The following is a 26,331-nucleotide window of genomic DNA, read 5'->3' as shown; positions in this document are numbered from 1 at the left end:
CCCTCTACAAGAAAGGAGATAGAGAAGCACTTCACTACAGATCAGTGTCGCTCAAAAGCATTCCTTGCAAAGTACTTGGAAGACTTATTAGCTTAAGACTAGTTATACACCTAGAAAAAATTGGCTTTATAAGTAAACAACAACATGGCTTTACAGAACGGAAATCCTGCCTGACGAACCTCCTGGAGTTGTATGATAAGGTAACGACAAGAAGGCAAGACAGAAGGATGGGCAACCTCCATATTTCTCAACTGCCAAAACGCCTTTGATACAGCACCACACCGGCGGTTACTGTTAAAAACTGGAGGGGCAGGCGGGAGTAGGCGGATACGCACTAACATGGGTAAGGAATTACCTACCGGACAGGTGTCAGAGAGTGACAGTGAGGGACGAGGAGTGGGACTGGCGTAGAGTAACAAGCGGGGTGCCTCAAGGATGGGTCTTGGGACATATTCTATTCCTTATTTATGTCAATGACTTGACGGCAGGAGTTGAGTCTTTGATGTCAATGTTTGCAGATGACGCAAGACTGATGAGCTGCAGACAGATGAGCATTGTAAGATTCTCCAGGATGACTTGAACAGGTTGCAGAGATGACGCGAGAAATGGCTGCTAGAGTTCAACACCAGCAAGTATAAGGTGATGGAAATGGGATTAGGAGCCAGGAGACCGAAAGGCCACTACACAATGAAGGGAAACTACCTCCCTATAACGACCAGACATGGATCTGGGAGTGGACATAACACCAAACCTAACTCCAGAGGCTCAAATAAACAGAATAACGTCAGCCGCATACTCTACTCTGGCACAAGTCAGTTCATCCCTGAACAAGGAGGCTTTTAGATCACTATATACCGCCTATGTGAGGCCAGTCTTAGAGTATGCCGCCCATCCTGGAGCCCCATCTAAAAAACACATAAGGAAGCTCGAAAGGGTGCATAAATTTGAAACGAGACTCGTCCCAGAGCTGAGAGGGATGAGGTATGAAGACAGACTGAAGGAACTAAACCTGACGACGTTAGAAAATAGGAGGGAGAGGGGGGGGACATGATACAGACGTATAAAATACTTAGGGGGGGATTGACAGGGTTGAAAATGAGGAAATGCTTACAATGAATACCAACAGAACAAGGAGACACGGGTGGAAGCTTCAGGCTCAGATGTGTCATAGAAACGTTAAAAAGTTAACTTTTAGCGTGGTAAGTGTGGTGCGTATACGGTGTGACATAAAGGACCAGTTTGAACAGACAACGTACATTGACAACTTTAAAAGCAGCTACGACAGGGATATTGGTCAGGAGATATTGTATTAAACAAAATAAAAGTGCAGCTAGTAAAGCTGGGTCCAGGAGCTGGAACTCGAAGCTCAAGGCACAAATATGTGACATTGTAAAATTATCTGGTAGAGTTGTGCTAATGACTGTGATGGTTCACTATACTTTGGCACTATACAATGACTGTGATGGTTCACTATACTTTGGCACCATACAATGACTGTGATGGTCACTATACTCTGGCACCATACAATGACTGTGATGGTCCACTATACTCTGGCACCATACAATGACTGTGATGGTCACTATACTCTGGCACCATACAATGACTGTGATGATCCACTACACTCTGGCACCATACAATGACTGTGATGGTCACTACACTCTGGCACCATACAATGACTGTGATGGTCCACTATACTCTGGCACCATACAATGACTGTGATGGTCACTATACTCTGGCACCATACAATGACTGTGATGGTCCACAACACTCTGGCACCATACAATGACTGTGATGATCACTATACTCTGGCACCATACAATGACTGTGATGGTCACTATACTCTGGCACCATACAATGACTGTGATGGTCCACAACACTCTGGCACCATACAATGACTGTGATGGTCACTATACTCTGGCACCATACAATGACTGTGATGGTCACTATACTCTGGCACCATACAATGACTGTGATGGTCCACTATACTCTGGCACCATAACAAATTACCAACATAAGGTCACAAGTCAGAAGCAATTTGGCTATACTCAAGAGGAAGAAGATATATGATATATGAGATAATATTACATATATGAGATATATTCCAAAGAGAAAGACGATTTTAGTCCTTCTCTGACGCCGGCAGACACCAGGAATCACCAATACGTAACTACTCCCACCAATTCCACCATTAACTACTCTCATAACTACACACACACCTGTAAGAACACCTGTAAGTATTATTACTCTAGCAAATACCACACTGACACACATGTTTGTTATCCACTTGACAATTACAGGAACCACCCACTCCCGTAATTATTGCCCACTTGACAGGCATTACAGCGACACACACGACGGGAATTATCGTACAGCTGGTAAGTGGTTGGCTGTTATCATACAGCTGGTAAGTGGATGACTGTTATCATACAGCTGGTAAGTGGTTGGCTGTTATCGTACAGCTGGTAAGTGGTTGACTGTTATCATACAGCTGGTAAGTGGTTGGCTGTTATCATACAGCTGGTAAGTGGATGACTGTTATCATACAGCTGGTAAGTGGTTGGCTGTTATCGTACAGCTGGTAAGTGGTTGACTGTTATCATTCAGCTGGTAAGTGGTTGACTGTTATCGTACAGCTGGTAAGTGTCTGACAACTATCATACAGCTGGCAAGTGTTTGACAACTATCATACAGCTGGCAAGTGGCTGACAACTATCATACAGCTGGCAAGTGTTTGACAACTATCATACAGCTGGCAAGTGGCTGACAACTATCATACAGCTGGCAAGTGGCTGACAACTATCATACAGCTGGCAAGTGTTTGACAACTATCATACAGCTGGCAAGTGGTTGACAACTATCATACAGCTGGCAAGTGGTTGACAACTATCATACAGCTGGCAAGTGGCTGACAACTATCATACAGCTGGCAAGTGTTTGACAACTATCATACAGCTGGCAAGTGTTTGACAACTATCATACAGCTGGCAAGTTGTTGACAACTATCATACAGCTGGCAAGTGTTTGACAACTATCATACAGCTGGCAAGTGTTTGACAACTATCATACAGCTGGCAAGTGTTTGACAACTATCATACAGCTGGCAAGTGGTTGACAACTATCATACAGCTGGCAAGTGTTTGACAACTATCATACAGCTGGCAAGTGTTTGACAACTATCATACAGCTGGCAAGTGTTTGACAACTATCATACAGCTGGCAAGTGGTTGACAACTATCATACAGCTAGCAAGTGGTTGACAACTATCATACAGCTCGCAAGTGTTTGACAACTATCATACAGCTGGCAAGTGGTTGACAACTATCATACAGCTGGTAAGTGGCCGACAACTATCATACAGCTGGCAAGTGGCTCACAACTATCATACAGCTGGCAAGTGGCTCACAACTATCATACAGCTGGCAAGTGGTTGACAACTATCATACAGCTGGCAAGTGTTTGACAACTATCATACAGCTGGCAAGTGTTTGACAACTATCATACAGCTGGCAAGTGGTTGACAACTATCATACAGCTGGCAAGTGGTTGACAACTATCATACAGCTGGCAAGTGTTTGACAACTATCATACAGCTGGCAAGTGGTTGACAACTATCATACAGCTGGTAAGTGGCCGACAACTATCATACAGCTGGCAAGTGGCTCACAACTATCATACAGCTGGCAAGTGGCTCACAACTATCATACAGCTGGCAAGTGGCCGACAACTATCATACAGCTGGTAAGTGGCTGACAACTATCATACAGCTGGTAAGTGGCTGACAGCTATCATACAGCTGGCAAGTGTCTGACAACTATCATACAGCTGGCAAGTGGCTGACAACTATCATACAGCTGGCAAGTTGTTTACAACTATCATACAGCTGGCAAGTGTCTGACAACTATCATACAGCTGGCAAGTGTCTGACAACTATCATACAGCTGGCAAGTGGCTCACAGCTATCATACAGCTGGCAAGTGGCTCACAACTATCATACAGCTGGCAAGTGTTTGACAACTATCATACAGCTGGCAAGTGGCTGACAACTATCATACAGCTGGCAAGTGGCTCACAACTATCATACAGCTGGCAAGTGGCTCACAACTATCATACAGCTGGCAAGTGTTTGACAACTATCATACAGCTGGCAAGTGGCTCACAACTATCATACAGCTGGCAAGTGGCTCACAACTATCATACAGCTGGCAAGTGTCTGACAACTATCATACAGCTGGCAAGTGGCTCACAACTATCATACAGCTGGCAAGTGGCTCACAACTATCATACAGCTGGCAAGTGGCTCACAACTATCATACAGCTGGCAAGTGGCTCACAACTATCATACAGCTGGCAAGTGGCTCACAACTATCATACAGCTGGCAAGTGGCTCACAACTATCATACAGCTGGCAAGTATCTAACAACTATCATACAGCTGGCAGCCACGAGGGGGGCGAGGGCTGGGATGCAGGAGGACACGTATGATAATGACCATTACATCTCATACATCACAACCCACAAAATCTAGACCAAAACATTTTGATCGTAAAACAAATTGCTCAAAATAAATTATAAATATCCAATTATTATGTTATAATAATTTTCTGTGTACTTGTTTAATAGAAAATGGGATTAATAGGAGTTGATTACTGATTGATCACATCATCCCACCCACTCTCCCCTCTCCCCCCCATCAGGATAGTAATTACCTCAAAGGTATATGCACCAGTCCGTCCTCCTAAGGTTTCAAAACGTCAAGAAACTGTCCTACTAAAGTGACCTTATCCTAACCTACCAGAGGACCCAAAACAGAAAACAGGACATTATGTCAATTTCGCGATCAGCTTCCAATTTTTTTTAGTACGGCAATCTTTGGCCTTCGGTGGAGTATAGGTCAAATGCGACGTTTCTCTTAGGTAGACGGGTTGGCCTCTCCTATAAGTATACCACTCTTGTCGGTGTATATAAGTATACCACTCTCCTCGGTGTATATAAGTATACCACTCTCCTCGGTGTATATAAGTATACCACTCTCCTCGGTGTATATAAGTATACCACTCTCCTCGGTGTATATAAGTATACCACTCTCCTCGGTGTATATAAGTATACCACTCTCCTCGGTGTATATAAGTATACCACGCTACTCGGTGTATATAAGTATACCACTCTCCTCGGTGTATATAAGTATACCACTCTTCCCGGTGTATATAAGTATACCCCTCTCCTCGGTGTATATAAGTATACCACTCTTCCCGGTGTATATAAGTATACCCCTCTCCTCGGTGTATATAAGTATACCACTCTCCTCGGTGTATATAAGTATACCCCTCTCCTCGGTGTATACAGGTGGTATAAGTATACCACTCTCCTCGGTGTATATAAGTATACCCCTCTCCTCGGTGTATATAAGTATACCACTCTTCCCGGTGTATATAAGTATACCCCTCTCCTCGGTGTATATAAGTATACCACTCTCCTCGGTGTATATAAGTATACCCCTCTCCTCGGTGTATATAAGTATACCACCCTTCCCGGTGTATATAAGGATGCCACTCTCCTCCGTGTATACACGCTTTAGAGTTTGGTATACTGGTATGTTCAGGGATATAGTAGACTTGGTGCTTGTTACTGAGGGAGGCTTTAATAACCCTCCCATGGTTGGTAGGCCATCAGACCCACACTACACCCCTGCTGACGGTCACCTTGGAGGATTGGTCCATACACAACCTGTATACACCCTGTACACCACCTGTATACACCCTGTACACCACCTGTATACACCCTGTACACCACCTGTATACACCCTGTACACCACCTGTATACACCCCGTACACCACCACCATACACCTCCCCGTACACCACCATACATCTCTCAATACACCACCACCATACACCTCTCCGTACACCACCACCATACACCTCCCCGTACACCACCATACATCTCTCAATACACCACCACCCACACCTCCCCGTACACCACCACCATACACCTCCCCGTACACCACCACCATACACCTCCCCGTACACCACCACCATACACCTCCCCGTACACCACCATACATCTCTCAATACACCACCACCATACACCTCTCCGTACACCACCACCATACACCTCCCCGTACAGCACCATACACCTCTCTATACAGCAGCAGGAGCCGTGCATGTGGTGCCGGCCGTGCCGACACCATCATGGCACAGTGTGATGCACTCAGGCCTAAGACACGCAGCCATATATCGCCAGGAGAAGGTGTCGTGCCGGGGAACAATAATATGTGAGGATGATGACACGGTCGACCACCTGATGGCGCGCGCGGGGCTGTGTTTACCTCCGCCAGGCGCGCCAATCCCACACACATACAAGACTGCCAACCCTCCCGCAATGAAACATACAGTATCTACGTATTTACACGATTTGTCTAAATAAAAATAAGTGGATATACACTTACAAGTGAATTCCTGGCAATATGGATATAATTGCATGACGGAAGTGAATGTTGCATCAGTGAGAAGTGCCATTGTCAAGGTGAGGAAGGTCGCTGAGGTAATTATAGACTTGCTCCCTCACGTGTCTGAGACGACGCACAATTGTCATTTATCAGCGCAGGACAATTATAATCCCAGGCACAAGGGGCTGGTATATGCAGAATATAAATTATTGTTAGACTTGGGATATACTTCTCGGTAAGACGATCCTAATGTCAATTATTGTGTTGACATATGAGTCAGGGTGACCTAGACCACGCACAGGCGGTCAAGGACGCGAGTCAGGGTGACCTTGACCACGCACAGGCGGTCAAGGACGCGAGTCAGGGTGACCTAGACCACGCACAGGCGGTCAAGGACGCGAGTCAGGGTGACCTTGACCACGCACAGGCGGTCAAGGACGAGAGTCAGGGTGACCTTGACCACGCAGAGGCGGTCAAGGACGAGAGTCAGGGTGACCTTGACCATGCAGAGGCGGTCAAGGACGAGAGTCAGGGTGACCTTGACCACGCAGAGGCGGTCAAGGACGAGAGGGAGGGTGACCTTGACCACGCACAGGCGGTCAAGGACGAGAGGGAGGGTGACCTTGACCACGCAGAGGCGGTCAAGGACGAGAGTCAGGGTGACCTTGACCATGCAGAGGCGGTCAAGGACGAGAGTCAGGGTGACCTTGACCATGCAGAGGCGGTCAAGGACGAGAGTCAGGGTGACCTTGACCATGCAGAGGCGGTCAAGGACGAGAGTCAGGGTGACCTTGAATACGCAGAGGCGGTCAAGGACGAGAGGGAGGGTGACCTTGACCACGCAGAGGCGGTCAAGGACGAGAGCCAGGGTGACCTAGACCACGCACAGGCGGTCAAGGACGCGAGCCAGGGTGACCTTGACCACGTACAGGCGGTCAAGGACGCGAGCCAGGGTGACCTTGACCACGCACAGGCGGTCAAGGACGCGAGCCAGGGTGACCTTGACCACGCACAGGCGGTCAAGGACGAGAGCCAGGGTGACCTTGACCACGCACAGGCGGTCAAGGACGAGAGGGAGGGTGACCTTGACCACGCACAGGCGGTCAAGGACGCGAGCCAGGGTGACCTTGACCACGCACAGGCGGTCAAGGACGCGAGCCAGGGTGACCTTGACCACGTACAGGGTGTCAAGGACGAGAGTCAGGGTGACCTAGACCACGCACAGGCGGTCAAGGACGAGAGGGAGGGTGACCTTGACCACGCACAGGCGGTCAAGGACGCGAGCCAGGGTGACCTTGACCACGTACAGGGTGTCAAGGACGAGAGTCAGGGTGACCTTGACCACGCACAGGCGGTCAAGGACGAGAGGGAGGGTGACCTTGACCACGCAGAGGCGGTCAAGGACGAGAGTCAGGGTGACCTTGACCATGCAGAGGCGGTCAAGGACGAGAGTCAGGGTGACCTTGACCACGCAGAGGCGGTCAAGGACGAGAGTCAGGGTGACCTTGACCACGCAGAGGCGGTCAAGGACGAGAATCAGGGTGACCTTGACCATGCAGAGGCGGTCAAGGACGAGAGTCAGGGTGACCTTGACCACGCAGAGGCGGTCAAGGACGAGTCAGGGTGACCTTGACCATGCAGAGGCGGTCAAGGACGAGTCAGGGTGACCTTGACCACGCAGAGGCGGTCAAGGACGAGAGGGAGGGTGACCTTGACCACGCAGAGGCGGTCAAGGACGAGAGCCAGGGTGACCTAGACCACGCACAGGCGGTCAAGGACGCGAGCCAGGGTGACCTTGACCACGCACAGGCGGTCAAGGACGAGAGCCAGGGTGACCTTGACCACGCACAGGCGGTCAAGGACGAGAGCCAGGGTGACCTTGACCACGCACAGGCGGTCAAGGACGCGAGCCAGGGTGACCTTGACCGCCTGTAGCCAGGGAGACCTTGACCACGTACAGGGTGTCAAGGACGAGAGTCAGGGTGACCTTGACCACGCACAGGCGGTCAAGGACGAGAGGGAGGGTGACCTTGACCACGCACAGGCGGTCAAGGACGCGAGCCAGGGTGACCTTGACCACGTACAGGGTGTCAAGGACGAGAGTCAGGGTGACCTTGACCACGCACAGGCGGTCAAGGACGAGAGGGAGGGTGACCTTGACCACGCAGAGGCGGTCAAGGACGAGAGTCAGGGTGACCTTGACCATGCAGAGGCGGTCAAGGACGAGTCAGGGTGACCTTGACCACGCAGAGGCGGTCAAAGACGAGAGTCAGGGTGACCTTGACCATGCAGAGGCGGTCAAGGACGAGAATCAGGGTGACCTTGACCATGCAGAGGCGGTCAAGGACGAGAGTCAGGGTGACCTTGACCACGCAGAGGCGGTCAAGGACGAGAGGGAGGGTGACCTTGACCACGCAGAGGCGGTCAAGGACGAGAGTCAGGGTGACCTTGACCACGCAGAGGCGGTCAAGGACGAGTCAGGGTGACCTTGACCACGCACAGGCGGTCAAGGACGAGAGGGAGGGTGACCTTGACCACGCAGAGGCGGTCAAGGACGAGAGTCAGGGTGACCTTGACCACGCACAGGCGGTCAAGGACGAGAGGGAGGGTGACCTTGACCACGCAGAGGCGGTCAAGGACGAGAGTCAGGGTGACCTTGACCACGCAGAGGCGGTCAAGGACGAGAGTCAGGGTGACCTTGACCACGCAGAGGCGGTCAAGGACGAGAGGGAGGGTGACCTTGACCACGCACAGGCGGTCAAGGACGAGAGGGAGGGTGACCTTGACCACGCAGAGGCGGTCAAGGACGAGAGTCAGGGTGACCTTGACCACGCAAAGGCGGTCAAGGACGAGAGGGAGGGTGACCTTGACCACGCAGAGGCGGTCAAGGACGAGAGTCAGGGTGACCTTGACCACGCAGAGGCGGTCAAGGACGAGTCAGGGTGACCTTGACCATGCAGAGGCGGTCAAGGACGAGAGTCAGGGTGACCTTGACCACGCAGAGGCGGTCAAGGACGAGAGGGAGGGTGACCTTGACCACGCAGAGGCGGTCAAGGACGAGAGCCAGGGTGACCTAGACCACGCACAGGCGGTCAAGGACGCGAGCCAGGGTGACCTTGACCACGCACAGGCGGTCAAGGACGAGAGCCAGGGTGACCTTGACCACGCACAGGCGGTCAAGGACGAGAGCCAGGGTGACCTTGACCACGCACAGGCGGTCAAGGACGCGAGCCAGGGTGACCTTGACCACGCACAGGCGGTCAAGGACGCGAGCCAGGGAGACCTTGACCACGTACAGGGTGTCAAGGACGAGAGTCAGGGTGACCTTGACCACGCACAGGCGGTCAAGGACGAGAGGGAGGGTGACCTTGACCACGCACAGGCGGTCAAGGACGCGAGCCAGGATGACCTTGACCACGTACAGGGTGTCAAGGACGAGAGTCAGGGTGACCTTGACCACGCACAGGCGGTCAAGGACGAGAGGGAGGGTGACCTTGACCACGCAGAGGCGGTCAAGGACGAGAGTCAGGGTGACCTTGACCATGCAGAGGCGGTCAAGGACGAGAGTCAGGGTGACCTTGACCACGCAGAGGCGGTCAAAGACGAGAGTCAGGGTGACCTTGACCACGCAGAGGCGGTCAAGGACGAGAATCAGGGTGACCTTGACCATGCAGAGGCGGTCAAGGACGAGAGTCAGGGTGACCTTGACCACGCAGAGGCGGTCAAGGACGAGAGGGAGGGTGACCTTGACCATGCAGAGGCGGTCAAGGACGAGAGTCAGGGTGACCTTGACCACGCAGAGGCGGTCAAGGACGAGTCAGGGTGACCTTGACCACGCACAGGCGGTCAAGGACGAGAGGGAGGGTGACCTTGACCACGCAGAGGCGGTCAAGGACGAGAGTCAGGGTGACCTTGACCACGCACAGGCGGTCAAGGACGAGAGGGAGGGTGACCTTGACCACGCAGAGGCGGTCAAGGACGAGAGTCAGGGTGACCTTGACCACGCAGAGGCGGTCAAGGACGAGAGTCAGGGTGACCTTGACAACGCAGAGGCGGTCAAGGACGAGAGGGAGGGTGACCTTGACCACGCAGAGGCGGTCAAGGACGAGAGTCAGGGTGACCTTGACCACGCAGAGGCGGTCAAGGACGAGTCAGGATGACCTTGACCACGCACAGGCGGTCAAGGACGAGAGGGAGGGTGACCTTGACCACGCAGAGGCGGTCAAGGACGAGAGTCAGGGTGACCTTGACCACGCACAGGCGGTCAAGGACGAGAGGGAGGGTGACCTTGACCACGCAGAGGCGGTCAAGGACGAGAGTCAGGGTGACCTTGACCACGCACAGGCGGTCAAGGACGAGAGGGAGGGTGACCTTGACCACGCAGAGGCGGTCAAGGACGAGAGTCAGGGTGACGTTGACCACGCACAGGCGGTCACGGACGAGAGGGAGGGTGACCTTGACCACGCAGAGGCGGTCAAGGACGAGAGGGAGGGTGACCTTGACCACGCACAGGCGGTCAAGGACGAGAGTCAGGGTGACCTTGACCACGCAGAGGCGGTCAAGGACGAGAGTCAGGGTGACCTTGACCACGCACAGGCGGTCAAGGACGAGAGGGAGGGTGACCTTGACCACGCAGAGGCAGTCAAGGACGAGAGTCAGGGTGACCTTGACCACGCACAGGCGGTCAAGGACGAGAGGGAGGGTGACCTTGACCTCGCAGAGGCGGTCAAGGACGAGAGTCAGGGTGACCTTGACCACGCAGAGGCGGTCAAGGACGAGAGTCAGGGTGACCTTGACCACGCAGAGGCGGTCAAGGACGAGAGGGAGGGTGACCTTGACCACGCAGAGGCGGTCAAGGACGAGGGTCAGGGTGACCTTGACCACGCAGAGGCGGTCAAGGACGAGTCAGGATGACCTTGACCACGCACAGGCGGTCAAGGACGAGAGGGAGGGTGACCTTGACCACGCAGAGGCGGTCAAGGACGAGAGTCAGGGTGACCTTGACCACGCACAGGCGGTCAAGGACGAGAGGGAGGGTGACCTTGACCACGCAGAGGCGGTCAAGGACGAGAGTCAGGGTGACCTTGACCACGCACAGGCGGTCAAGGACGAGAGGGAGGGTGACCTTGACCACGCAGAGGCGGTCAAGGACGAGAGTCAGGGTGACCTTGACCAAGCAGAGGCGGTCAAGGACGAGTCAGGGTGACCTTGACCATGCAGAGGCGGTCAAGGACGAGAGTCAGGGTGACCTTGACCACGCAGAGGCGGTCAAGGACGAGAGGGAGGGTGACCTTGACCACGCAGAGGCGGTCAAGGACGAGAGCCAGGGTGACCTAGACCACGCACAGGCGGTCAAGGACGCGAGCCAGGGTGACCTTGACCACGCACAGGCGGTCAAGGACGAGAGCTAGGGTGACCTTGACCACGCACAGGCGGTCAAGGACGAGAGCCAGGGTGACCTTGACCACGCACAGGCGGTCAAGGACGCGAGCCAGGGTGACCTTGACCACGCACAGGCGGTCAAGGACGCGAGCCAGGGAGACCTTGACCACGTACAGGGTGTCAAGGACGAGAGTCAGGGTGACCTTGACCACGCACAGGCGGTCAAGGACGAGAGGGAGGGTGACCTTGACCACGCACAGGCGGTCAAGGACGCGAGCCAGGGTGACCTTGACCACGTACAGGGTGTCAAGGACGAGAGTCAGGGTGACCTTGACCACGCACAGGCGGTCAAGGACGAGAGGGAGGGTGACCTTGACCACGCAGAGGCGGTCAAGGACGAGAGTCAGGGTGACCTTGACCATGCAGAGGCGGTCAAGGACGAGAGTCAGGGTGACCTTGACCACGCAGAGGCGGTCAAAGACGAGAGTCAGGGTGACCTTGACCACGCAGAGGCGGTCAAGGACGAGAATCAGGGTGACCTTGACCATGCAGAGGCGGTCAAGGACGAGAGTCAGGGTGACCTTGACCACGCAGAGGCGGTCAAGGACGAGAGGGAGGGTGACCTTGACCACGCAGAGGCGGTCAAGGACGAGAGTCAGGGTGACCTTGACCACGCAGAGGCGGTCAAGGACGAGTCAGGGTGACCTTGACCACGCACAGGCGGTCAAGGACGAGAGGGAGGGTGACCTTGACCACGCAGAGGCGGTCAAGGACGAGAGTCAGGGTGACCTTGACCACGCACAGGCGGTCAAGGACGAGAGTCAGGGTGACCTTGACCACGCAGAGGCGGTCAAAGACGAGAGTCAGGGTGACCTTGACCACGCAGAGGCGGTCAAGGACGAGAATCAGGGTGACCTTGACCATGCAGAGGCGGTCAAGGACGAGAGTCAGGGTGACCTTGACCACGCAGAGGCGGTCAAGGACGAGAGGGAGGGTGACCTTGACCACGCAGAGGCGGTCAAGGACGAGAGTCAGGGTGACCTTGACCACGCAGAGGCGGTCAAGGACGAGTCAGGGTGACCTTGACCACGCACAGGCGGTCAAGGACGAGAGGGAGGGTGACCTTGACCACGCAGAGTCTGTCAAGGACGAGAGTCAGGGTGACCTTGACCACGCACAGGCGGTCAAGGACGAGAGTCAGGGTGACTTTGACCACGCAGAGGCGGTCAAGGACGAGAATCAGGGTGACCTTGACCATGCAGAGGCGGTCAAGGACGAGAGTCAGGGTGACCTTGACCACGCAGAGGCGGTCAAGGACGAGAGGGAGGGTGACCTTGACCACGACGAGGCGCTGAGGTATAACTAATTGTGTACCGTGGCGCCCTGGATTACTGTAATATGTGGCTATATTCACCACCATGGGGGGGGGAGGAGACCCCCTGGATTACTGTAATATGTGGCTATATTCACCACCATGGGGGGGGGAGGAGACCCCCTGGATTACTGTAATATGTGGCTATATTCACCACCATGGGGGGGGGGGAGGAGACCCCCTGGATTACTGTAATATGTGGCTATATTCACCACCATGGGGGGGGGAGGAGACCCCCTGGATTACTGTAATATGTGGCTATATTCACCACCATGGGGGGGGGGGGGGGGAGGAGACCCCCTGGATTACTGTAATATGTGGCTATATTCACCACCATGGGGGGGGGGGAGGAGACCCATGGATTACTGTAATATGTGGCTATATTCACCACCATGGGGGGGGAGGAGACCCCTGGATTACTGTAATATGTGGCTATATTCACCACCATGGGGGGGGGGAGGAGACCCCTGGATTACTGTAATATGTGGCTATATTCACCACCATGGGGGGGGGGAGGAGACCCCTGGATTACTGTAATATGTGGCTATATTCACCACCATGGGGGGGGAGGAGACCCCCTGGATTACTGTAATATGTGGCTATATTCACCACCATGGGGGGGGGGAGGAGCCCCCTGGATTACTGTAATATGTGGCTATATTCACCACCATGGGGGGGGAGGAGACCCCCTGGATTACTGTAATATGTGGCTATATTCACCACCATGGGGGGGGGGAGGAGACCCCTGGATTACTGTAATATGTGGCTATATTCACCACCATGGGGGGGGAGGAGACCCCTGGATTACTGTAATATGTGGCTATATTCACCACCATGGGGGGGGAGGAGACCCCTGGATTACTGTAATATGTGGCTATATTCACCACCATGGGGGGGGGGAGGAGACCCCTGGATTACTGTAATATGTGGCTATATTCACCACCATGGGGGGGGGGAGGAGACCCCTGGATTACTGTAATATGTGGCTATATTCACCACCATAGGGGGGGGGAGGAGACCCATGGATTACTGTAATATGTGGCTATATTCACCACCATGGGGGGGGGAGGAGACCCCTGGATTACTGTAATATGTGGCTATATTCACCACCATGGGGGGGGGAGGAGCCCCCCTGGATTACTGTAATATGTGGCTATATTCACCACCATGGGGGGGGGGGGAGGAGCCCCCTGGATTACTGTAATATGTGGCTATATTCACCACCATGGGGGGGGAGGAGACCCCCTGGATTACTGTAATATGTGGCTATATTCACCACCATGGGGGGGGGGGAGGAGACCCCTGGATTACTGTAATATGTGGCTATATTCACCACCATGGGGGGGGGAGGAGACCCCTGGATTACTGTAATATGTGGCTATATTCACCACCATGGGGGGGGGGGAGGAGACCCCTGGATTACTGTAATATGTGGCTATATTCACCACCATGGGGGGGGGGAGGAGACCCCTGGATTACTGTAATATGTGGCTATATTCACCACCATGGGGGGGGGGAGGAGACCCCTGGATTACTGTAATATGTGGCTATATTCACCACCATGGGGGGGGGAGGAGCCCCCTGGATTACTGTAATATGTGGCTATATTCACCACCATGGGGGGGGAGGAGACCCCCTGGATTACTGTAATATGTGGCTATATTCACCACCATGGGGGGGGGGAGGAGACCCCTGGATTACTGTAATATGTGGCTATATTCACCACCATGAGGGGGGGGAGGAGACCCCTGGATTACTGTAATATGTGGCTATATTCACCACCATGGGGGGGGGAGGAGACCCCCTGGATTACTGTAATATGTGGCTATATTCACCACCATGGGGGGGGGAGGAGACCCCCTGGATTACTGTAATATGTGGCTATATTCACCACCATGGGGGGGGGAGGAGACCCCTGGATTACTGTAATATGTGGCTATATTCACCACCATGGGGGGGGGAGGAGACCCCCTGGATTACTGTAATATGTGGCTATATTCACCACCATGGGGGGGGGAGGAGACCCCTGGATTACTGTAATATGTGGCTATATTCACCACCATGGGGGGGGGAGGAGACCCCCTGGATTACTGTAATATGTGGCTATATTCACCACCATGGGGGGGGGAGGAGACCCCCTGGATTACTGTAATATGTGGCTATATTCACCACCATGGGGGGGGGGGAGGAGACCCCCTGGATTACTGTAATATGTGGCTATATTCACCACCATGGGGGGGGGGGAGGAGACCCCTGGATTACTGTAATATGTGGCTATATTCACCACCATGGGGGTGGGGGGAGGAGACCCCCTGGATTACTGTAATATGTGGCTATATTCACCACCATGGGGGGGGGAGGAGCCCCCCTGGATTACTGTAATATGTGGCTATATTCACCACCATGGGGGGGGAGGAGACCCCCTGGATTACTGTAATATGTGGCTATATTCACCACCATGGGGGGGGGGAGGTGACCCCCTGGATTACTGTAATATGTGGCTATATTCACCACCATGGGGGGGGGGAGGAGACCCCCTGGATTACTGTAATATGTGGCTATATTCACCACCATGGGGGGGGGGAGGAGACCCCCTGGATTACTGTAATATGTGGCTATATTCACCACCATGGGGGGGGGAGGAGACCCCTGGATTACTGTAATATGTGGCTATATTCACCACCATGGGGGGGGGAGGAGACCCCCTGGATTACTGTAATATGTGGCTATATTCACCACCATGGGGGGGGGGGGGAGGAGACCCCTGGATTACTGTAATATGTGGCTATATTCACCACCATGGGGGGGGGAGGAGCCCCCTGGATTACTGTAATATGTGGCTATATTCACCACCATGGGGGGGGGAGGAGCCCCCCTGGATTACTGTAATATGTGGCTATATTCACCACCATGGGGGGGGGAGGAGCCCCCCTGGATTACTGTAATATGTGGCTATATTCACCACCATGGGGGGGGGGAGGAGACCCCCTGGATTACTGTAATATGTGGCTATATTCACCACCATGGGGGGGGGGAGGAGACCCCCTGGATTACTGTAATATGTGGCTATATTCACCACCATGGGGGGGGGGAGGAGACCCCTGGATTACTGTAATATGTGGCTATATTCACCACCATGGGGGGGGGGAGGAGACCCCCTGGATTACTGTAATATGTGGCTATATTCACCACCATGGGGGGGGGGAGGAGACCCCTGGATTACTGTAATATGTGGCTATATTCACCACCATGGGGGGGGGGAGGAGCCCCCCTGGATTACTGTAATATGTGGCTATATTCACCACCATGGGGGGGGGGAGGAGACCCCCTGGATTACTGTAATATGTGGCTATATTCACCACCATGGGGGGGGGGAGGAGACCCCCTGGATTACTGTAATATGTGGCTATATTCACCACCATGGGGGGGGGAGGAGACCCCCTGGATTACTGTAATATGTGGCTATATTCACCACCATGGGGGGGGGGAGGAGACCCCCTGGATTACTGTAATATGTGGCTATATTCACCACCATGGGGGGGGGGAGGAGACCCCCTGGATTACTGTAATATGTGGCTATATTCACCACCATGGGGGGGGGGGAGGAGACCCCTGGATTACTGTAATATGTGGCTATATTCACCACCATGGGGGGGGGGAGGAGACCCCCTGGATTACTGTAATATGTGGCTATATTCACCACCATGGGGGGGGGGAGGAGACCCCCTGGATTACTGTAATATGTGGCTATATTCACCACCATGGGGGGGGGGAGGAGCCCCCCTGGATTACTGTAATATGTGGCTATATTCACCACCATGGGGGGGGAGGAGCCCCCCTGGATTACTGTAATATGTGGCTATATTCACCACCATGGGGGGGGGGAGGAGACCCCTGGATTACTGTAATATGTGGCTATATTCACCACCATGGGGGGGGGAGGAGACCCCCTGGATTACTGTAATATGTGGCTATATTCACCACCATGGGGGGGGGGAGGAGACCCCTGGATTACTGTAATATGTGGCTATATTCACCACCATGGGGGGGGGAGGAGCCCCCCTGGATTACTGTAATATGTGGCTATATTCACCACCATGGGGGGGGGAGGAGCCCCCCTGGATTACTGTAATATGTGGCTATATTCACCACCATGGGGGGGGGGGGAGGAGCCCCCCTGGATTACTGTAATATGTGGCTATATTCACCACCATGGGGGGGGGGAGGAGACCCCCTGGATTACTGTAATATGTGGCTATATTCACCACCATGGGGGGGGGAGGAGACCCCCTGGATTACTGTAATATGTGGCTATATTCACCACCATGGGGGGGGGGAGGAGACCCCTGGATTACTGTAATATGTGGCTATATTCACCACCATGGGGGGGGGGAGGAGACCCCCTGGATTACTGTAATATGTGGCTATATTCACCACCATGGGGGGGGGGGAGGAGACCCCTGGATTACTGTAATATGTGGCTATATTCACCACCATGGGGGGGGGGGGAGGAGCCCCCCTGGATTACTGTAATATGTGGCTATATTCACCACCATGGGGGGGGGGAGGAGACCCCCTGGATTACTGTAATATGTGGCTATATTCACCACCATGGGGGGGGGAGGAGACCCCCTGGATTACTGTAATATGTGGCTATATTCACCACCATGGGGGGGGAGGAGACCCCCTGGATTACTGTAATATGTGGCTATATTCACCACCATGGGGGGGGGAGGAGACCCCCTGGATTACTGTAATATGTGGCTATATTCACCACCATGGGGGGGGGAGGAGACCCCCTGGATTACTGTAATATGTGGCTATATTCACCACCATGGGGGGGGGGGAGGAGACCCCTGGATTACTGTAATATGTGGCTATATTCACCACCATGGGGGGGGGGGAGGAGACCCCCTGGATTACTGTAATATGTGGCTATATTCACCACCATGGGGGGGGGGGAGGAGACCCCTGGATTACTGTAATATGTGGCTATATTCACCACCATGGGGGGGGGAGGAGCCCCCCTGGATTACTGTAATATGTGGCTATATTCACCACCATGGGGGGGGGAGGAGCCCCCCTGGATTACTGTAATATGTGGCTATATTCACCACCATGGGGGGGGGGAGGAGCCCCCCTGGATTACTGTAATATGTGGCTATATTCACCACCATGGGGGGGGGAGGAGCCCCCCTGGATTACTGTAATATGTGGCTATATTCACCACCATGGGGGGGGGGGGAGGAGCCCCCCTGGATTACTGTAATATGTGGCTATATTCACCACCATGGGGGGGGGAGGAGCCCCCCTGGATTACTGTAATATGTGGCTATATTCACCACCATGGGGGGGGGGCGCCCTGGATTACTGTAATATGTGGCTATATTCACCACCATGGGGGGGGAGGAGCCCCCCTGGATTACTGTAATATGTGGCTATATTCACTACCATGGGGGGGGGCGCCCTGGATTACTGTAATATGTGGCTATATTCACCACCATGGGGGGGGAGGAGCCCCCCTGGATTACTGTAATATGTGGCTATATTCACCACCATGGGGGGGGGGAGGAGCCCCCTGGATTACTGTAATATGTGGCTATATTCACCACCATGGGGGGGGGAGAGCCCCCCTGGATTACTGTAATATGTGGCTATATTCACCACCATGGGGGGGGGGGAGGAGCCCCCCTGGATTACTGTAATATGTGGCTATATTCACCACCATGGGGGGGGGGAGGAGACCATATACCACACACCAGAGGGAGAGGGAGAGAGAGATCACTGGTGCAGACCCCTAGCGCAGACCCCTGGCGCAGACCCCTGGCACAGACCCCTGGCACAGACCCCTGGCACAGACCCCTGGTGCAGACCCCTGGCACAGACCCCTGGTGCAGACCCCTGGCACAGACCCCTGGCGCAGACCCCTGGCACAGACACCTGGCCCAGACCCCTGGTGCAGACCCCTGGCACAGACCCCTGGCACAGACCCCTGGTGCAGACCCCTGGCACAGACCCCTGGTGCAGACCCCTGGCACAGACCCCTGGCGCAGACCCCTGGCACAGACACCTGGCCCAGACCCCTGGTGCAGACCCCTGGCACAGACCCCTGGCACAGACCCCTGGTGCAGACCCCTGGCACAGACCCCTGGCACAGACCCCTGGCAAAGACCCCTGGCAAAGACCCCTGGCACAGACCCCTGGCACAGACCCCTGGTGCAGACCCCTGGCACAGACCCCTGGCACAGAGCCCTGGCACAGAGCCCTGGCACAGACCCCTGGCACAGAGCCCTGGCACAGACGCACAGACCCCTGGCACAAACCCCTGGTGCAGACCCCTGGCATAGACCCCTGGTGCAGACCCCTGGCACAGACCCCTGGCACAGACCCCTGGCACAGACCCCTGGCGCAGACCTCTGGTGCAGACCCATGACACAGATCCCTGGCGCAGACCCCTGGCACAGACCCCTGGCACAGACCCCTGGCGCAGACCTCTGGTGCAGACCCCTGACACAGATCCCTGGTGCAGACCCCTGGCACAGACCCCTGGTGCAGACCCCTGGCACAGACCCCTGGTGCTGACCAATGGTGCTGACCCCTGGTGCAGACCCCTGGCACAGACCCCTGGTGCTGACCCCTGGTGCAGACCCCTGACACAGACCCCTGGCACAGACCCATGGTGCAGACCCCTGGTGCTGACCCCTGGCACAGATCCCTGGTGCTGACCCCTGGCACAGACCCCTGGCACAGACCCCTGGTGCTGACCCCTGGTGCAGACCCCTGACACAGACCCCTGGCACAGACCCATGGTGCAGACCCCTGGTGCTGACCCCTGGCGTAGACCTCTGGTGCAGACCCCTGACACAGATCCCTGGCATAGACCCCTGGCACAGACCCCTGGTGCTGACCCCTGGCACAGACCCCTGGCCCAGACCCCTGGTGCAGGCCTCTGGCACAGACCCCTGATGCCGACCCCTGGCACAGACCCCTGGCACAGACCCCTGGTGCAGACCCCTGGCACAGACCCCTGGCACAGACCCCTGGTGCAGACCCCTGGCACAGACCCCTGGCGCAGACCCCTGGCACAGACCCCTGGCCCAGACCCTTGGTGCAGACCCCTGGCACAGACCCCTGGTGCAGACCCCTGGCACAGACCCCTGGCACAGACCCCTGGCACAGAACCCTGATGCACACCCCTGGCACAGACCCCTGGCACAGACCCCTGGCACAGACCCCTGGTGCAGACCCCTGGCACAGACCCCTGGCACAGACCCCTGGTGCTGACCCCTGGCACAGACCGCTGGCACAGACCCCTGGCACAGAGCCCTGGCACAGAGCCCTGGCACAGACGCACAGACCCCTGGCACAGACCCCTGGCACAGACCCCTGGTGCAGACCCCTGGCATAGACCCCTGGCACAGACCCCTGGCACAGACCCCTGGCACAGACCTCTGGTGCAGACCCTTGACACAGACACCTGGCACAGACCCCTGGCACAGACCCCTGGCACAGACCCCTGGTGCAGACCCCTGGCACAGACCCCTGGTGCAGACCCCTGGCACAGACCCCTGGTGCTGACCCCTGGCACAGACCCCTGGCACAGACTCCTGGCACAGACCCCTGGTGCAGACCCCTGGCACAGACCCCTGGTGCAGACCCCTAGCACAGACATCTGGCGCAGACCTCTGGTGCAGACCCCTGACACAGATCCCTGGCACAGACCCCTGGCACAGACCCCTGGTGCTGACCCCTGGTGCTGACCCCTGGTGCAGACCCCTGACACAGACCCCTGGCACAGACCCCTGGTGCAGACCCCTGGTGCTGACCCCTGGCGTAGACCTCTGGTGCTGACCCCTGGTACTGACCCCTGGTTCAGACCCCTGACACAGATCCCTGGCACAGACCCCTGGCACAGACCCCTGGTGCTGACCCCTGGTGCAGACCCCTGACACAGACTCCTGGCACAGACCCCTGGTGCAGACCCCTGGCACAGACCCCTGGTGCTGACCCCTGGTGCAGACCCCTGGCACAGACCCCTGACACAGACCCTTGGTGCAGACCCCTGGTGCAGACCCCTGGCACAGACCCTTGGTGCTGACCTCTGGTGCAGACCCCTGGCACAGACCCCCTGGTGCAGACCCCTGGCACAGACCCCTGGCACAGACCCCTGGCACAGACCCCTGGCACAGACCCCTGGCGTAGACCTCTGGTGCTGACCCCTGGCACAGACCCCTGGTGCAGACCCCTGGCACAGACCCCTGGCACAGACCCCTGGCACAGACCCCTGACACAGACCCTTGGTGCAGACCCCTGGTGCAGACCCCTGGCACAGACCCTTGGTGCTGACCTCTGGTGCAGACCCCTGGCACAGACCCCCTGGTGCAGACCCCTGGCACAGACCCCTGGCACAGACCCTTGGTGCAGACCCCTGGTGCTGACCCCTGGCGTAGACCTCTGGTGCTGACCCCTGGCACAGACCCCTGGCACAGTCTCCTGGCACAGACCCCTGGCGCAGACCCCTGGTACAGACCCCTGGCACAGACCCCTGGCACAGACCCCTGGCACAGACCCCTGACACAGACCCCTGGCACAGACCCCTGGCACAGACCCCTGACACAGACCCCTGGTACAGACCCCTGGCACAGACCCCTGGCACAGACCCCTGGCACAGACCCCTGGCGCAGACCCCTGGCACAGACCCCTGGCACAGACCCCTGGCGCAGACCCCTGGCACAGACCCCTGGCGCAGACCCCTGGCACAGACCCCTGGTGCTGACCCCTGGTACAGACCCCTGGCACAGACCCATGGTGCAGACCCCTGGCACAGACCCCTGGCGCAGACCCCTGGCACAGACCCCTGGCGCAGACCCCTGGCACAGACCCCTGGCACACCCCTTGCGTAGACCTCTGGTGCTGACCCCCGGCACAGACCCCTGGCACAGACCCCTGGCACAGACCCCTGGCACAGACCCCCTGGTGCAGACCCCTGGCGCAGACCCCTGGTACAGACCCCTGGCACAGACCCCTGGCACAGACCGCTGGCACAGACCCCCTGGTGCAGACCCCTGGCGCAGACCCCTGGTACAGACCCCTGGCACAGACCCCTGGCACAGACCCCTGGCACAGACCCCTGGCACAGACCCCTGGCACAGACCCCCTGGTGCAGACCCCTGGCGCAGACCCCTGGCACAGACCCCTGGCACAGACCCCTGGCACAGACCCCTGGCACAGACCCCCTGGTGCAGACCCCTGGCGCAGACCCCTGGTACAGACCCCTGGCACAGACCCCTGGCACAGACCCCTGGCGCCTCAAGAAACACTCCCCACACAGACAACATCACTAGACGATGCTAAAGTGAACAAATAAGTGAAATGACAAATTCAGTTGATAGAAAATCCGCCAACGGAAAAGTCCTATAAACAGCAGCTCCAGGTTCTTGACTGTGTTAGACGATCCGGTTAGAAATACAGCAACAGAAACGGCAGGACTCACGCCAAACCGTCAAGCAACTCCCGTTGATACACCTGTTGACCGTTGAGAGGCGGGACCAAAGAACCAGAGCTCAACCCCCGCAAGCACAACTAGGTGAATACGTCTTTGGCAGCTCTATGCAGCAAGCTCAGATGCGCAATGCGTGACTCCCACCACCACATAATGGGTACCAAGCCGCTCCCACCACCACATAATGGGTACCAAGCCACTCCCACCACCACATAAGGGGTACCAAGCCATTCCCACCACCACATAATGGGTACCAAGCCACTCCCCCCACCACATAATGGGGTTACCAAGCCACTCGCACCACCACATAATGGGTACCAAGCCACTCCCACCACCACATAATGGATACCAAGCCACTCCCACCACCACATAAGGGGTACCAAGCCACTCCCACCACCACATAATGGGTACCAAGTCACAACCACCACCACATAAGGGGTACCAAGCCACTCCCACCACCACATAATGGGTACCAAGCCACTCCCACCACCACATAATGGATACCAAGCCACTCCCACCACCACATAAGGGGTACCAAGCCACTCCTACCACCACATAATGGGTACCAAGCCACTCCCACCACCACATAAGGGGTACCAAGCCACTCCCACCACCACATAATGGGTACCAAGCCACTCCCACCACCACATAATGGGTACCAAGCCACTCCCACCACCACATAATGGGTACTAAGCCACTCCCACCATCACATAATGGGTACAAAGCCACTCTCACCATCACATAATGGGTACCAAGCCACTCCCACCACCACATAATGGGTACCAAGCCACTCCCACCACTACATAATGGGTACCAAGCCATTCCCACCACCACATAATGGGTACCAAGCCACTCCCACCCCCACATAATGGATACCAAGCCACTCCCACCACCACATAAGGGGTACCAAGCCACTCCCACCACCACATAAGGGGTACCAAGCCACTCCCACCACCACATAATGGGTACCAAGCCACTCCCACCACCACATAAGGGGTACCAAGCCACTCCCACCACCACATAATGGGTACCAAGCCACTCCCACCACCACATAATGGGTACCAAGCCACTCCCACCACCACATAATGGGTACTAAGCCACTCCCACCATCACATAATGGGTACCAAGCCACTCTCACCATCACATAATGGGTACCAAGCCACTCCCACCACCAAATAATGTGTACCAAGCCACTCCCACCACTACATAATGGGTACCAAGCCACACCCACCACCACATAATGGGTACCAAGCCACTCCCACCACCACATAATGGGTACTAAGCCACTCCCACCACCACATAAAGGGTACCAAGCCACTCCCACCACCACATAATGGGTACCAAGCAACTCCCACTACCACATAATGGGTACCAAGCCACTCCCACCACCGCATAATGGGTACCAAGCCACTCCCACCACCACATAATGGGTACCAAGCCACTCCCACCACCACATAATGGGTACCAAGCCACTCCCACCACCACATAATGGGTACCAAGCCACTCCCACTACCACATAATGGGTACCAAGCCACTCCCACCACCACATAATGGGTACCAAGCCACTCCCACCACCACATAATGGGTACCAAGCCACTCCCACCACCACATAATGGGTACCAAGCCACTCCCACTACCACATAATGGGTACCAAGCCACTCCCCCCACCACATAATGGGTACCAAGCCACTCCCACTACCGCATAATGGGTACCAAGCCACTCCCCCCACCACATAATGGGTACCAAGCCACTCCCACTACCACATAATGGGTACCAAGCCACTCCCCCCACCACATAATGGGTACCAAGTCACTCTCACTACCACATAATGGGTACCAAGCCACTCCCCCCACCACATAATGTGTACCAAGCCACTCCCACCACCACATAATGGGGACCAAGCCACTCCCACCACCACATAATGTGTACCAAGCCACTCCCACCACAACATAATGGGTACCAAGCCACTCCCCCCACCACATAAAGGGTACCAAGCCACGCCCCCCACCACATAATGGGTACCAAGCCACTCCCCCCACCACATAATGGGTACCAAGCCACTCCCACTACCACATAATGGGTACCAAGCCACTCCCCCCACCACATAATGTGTACCAAGCCACTCCCCCCACCACATAATGGGTACCAAGCCACTCCCACTACCACATAATGGGTACCAAGCCACTCCCCCCACCACATAATGTGTACCAAGCCACTCCCACCACCACATAATGGGTACCAAGCCACACCCACCACCACATAATGGGTACCAAGCCACTCCCACCACCACATAATGGGTACCAAGCCACACCCACCACCACATAATGGGTACCAAGCCACTCCCACCACCACATAATGGGTACCAAGCCACTCCCACTACCGCATAATGGGTACCAAGCCACACCCACCACCACATAATGGGTACCAAGCCACTCCCACCACCACATAATGGGTACCAAGCCACTCCCACTACCGCATAATGGGTACCAAGCCACACCCACCACCACATAATGGGTACCAAGCCACTCCCACCACCACATAATGGGTACCAAGCCACTCCCACTACTGCATAATGGGTTCAGTAATTCAGTAAGCTAACTAATGCTAGGTGAACAGAGGCGAAAGATGTAAGAAAACGTGCCCAAAAGTGTCCGTCTTGTGCAGGAATAGAACCAGGGACAGTTCGGATGTTTTTGTCACACTTGTGTCGGAGGCGAGATTTGCCATTAATGGTTCGAAATGTAAACAATGATGATGTAATATACACTGGTCTAGGAGAACGCTGGATCTCTGATTCATTAGAACTCTCAACTGAACATGAGCTCTGAACTGGAGCCCCCTATTAGCAAATGGGGGCACCTTTGACAAGCCGCCAGCTCCCTGTTCTCGTCGAGGCCACTGGTATTAGTGACTCTCAGGTAAATTCAGGTAAATGTGCGGAAATAACTAGCACGCAGCCGAGGTCGGTAATATGACAGTCTTACCTATATACCGCGAGTCTTATGTACGTTTTCTCTGGACAAAAATCATGCAGAACCTATCACTAACTATAATATTTTAGAGCAAACGGTAAAGACACATTTTAACTTGAGTTTTCCTGAGGGCCACTATCTCTTGTGACCTGAAGCAGGGAGCCGGAGGCATATCAAATGTTCCGTCATTATTCCTGAATTTTAAAGTGATTTACAACATTTTCAACTTGGAAACTATTCAGTTCAGTGGGTTTATAACACTATTCATGAAAAAAAACTCCAATTTTCTGTCCTTCATTGCGGCTTGTTGAGTTTGAAGCTGTTACTCCTTGCATGAGTTATATTTGACCTTTAAAGAAGTGGGCCGGACTAACATCCTTTAACTTGTTCAGTGACTTAAAGGTTTGGTTAAGATCACCTCTGAACATGTCTGGGTGCCTGTGTTGTCAGCCCTGAAGCCCTCAACCTTTCCTGGTGAAGGTTGACTTAGTACTGGCAGGATTTGTGTAGCCTCGAGTTCCTCTCACGCACTGAGAGGCCCCCATATTGTGAGGCTGTTGATGTATTGAGAGCCCCTCATAATGTGAGGCTGTTGATGTATTGAGAGCCCCTCATAATGTGAGGCTGTTGATGTATTGAGAGCCCCTCATATTGTGAGGC

The 26,331-nt window shown here is 55.2% G+C and overlaps 2 protein-coding genes across 2 annotated transcripts; both read left to right on the top strand.

Moving 5' to 3' along the window:
• Positions 1-6,713: 6,713 nt before the first annotated feature.
• LOC138353769 (aspartic and glutamic acid-rich protein-like) lies at positions 6,714-8,069 on the top strand. Its single transcript, XM_069307169.1, has one exon. It carries the CDS (start codon positions 6,714-6,716, stop codon positions 8,067-8,069), a length of 1,356 nt encoding a protein of 451 aa, XP_069163270.1.
• A 577-nt stretch (positions 8,070-8,646) lies between these two features.
• LOC138353768 (microtubule-associated protein futsch-like) lies at positions 8,647-13,190 on the top strand. Its single transcript, XM_069307168.1, has 9 exons — positions 8,647-8,907; positions 8,945-9,338; positions 9,403-10,247; positions 10,285-10,581; positions 10,619-11,335; positions 11,457-11,627; positions 11,875-12,507; positions 12,545-12,883; positions 12,921-13,190. The coding sequence occupies exons 1-9, from the start codon at positions 8,647-8,649 to the stop codon at positions 13,188-13,190; spliced, it is 3,927 nt and encodes a 1,308-aa protein (XP_069163269.1).
• The last annotated feature ends 13,141 nt before the right edge of the window (positions 13,191-26,331 follow it).

Source organism: Procambarus clarkii, chromosome 59, assembly GCF_040958095.1.
Source record: "Procambarus clarkii isolate CNS0578487 chromosome 59, FALCON_Pclarkii_2.0, whole genome shotgun sequence".
NCBI lineage: Eukaryota > Metazoa > Arthropoda > Malacostraca > Decapoda > Cambaridae > Procambarus > Procambarus clarkii.
Note: the sequence above shows the minus strand (reverse complement) of the source record. Positions and strands in the feature narration are given on the sequence as shown.

What these genes read in the sequence shown, in the direction of transcription:
- LOC138353768 (XM_069307168.1), top strand. Translation starts at nt 8,647, where the DNA reads ATGCAGAGGCGGTCAAGGACGAGTCAGGGTGACCTTGACCACGCAGAG. An exon ending in AGAGGCGGTCAAGGACGAGA is followed by an intron (nt 9,339 to 9,402) that starts GTCAGGGTGACC and finishes TTGACCATGCAG; the next exon opens with AGGCGGTCAAGGACGAGAGT. An exon ending in ACCTTGACCACGCAGAGGCG is followed by an intron (nt 12,508 to 12,544) that starts GTCAAGGACGAG and finishes GACCACGCACAG; the next exon opens with GCGGTCAAGGACGAGAGGGA.
- LOC138353769 (XM_069307169.1), top strand. Translation starts at nt 6,714, where the DNA reads ATGAGTCAGGGTGACCTAGACCACGCACAGGCGGTCAAGGACGCGAGT.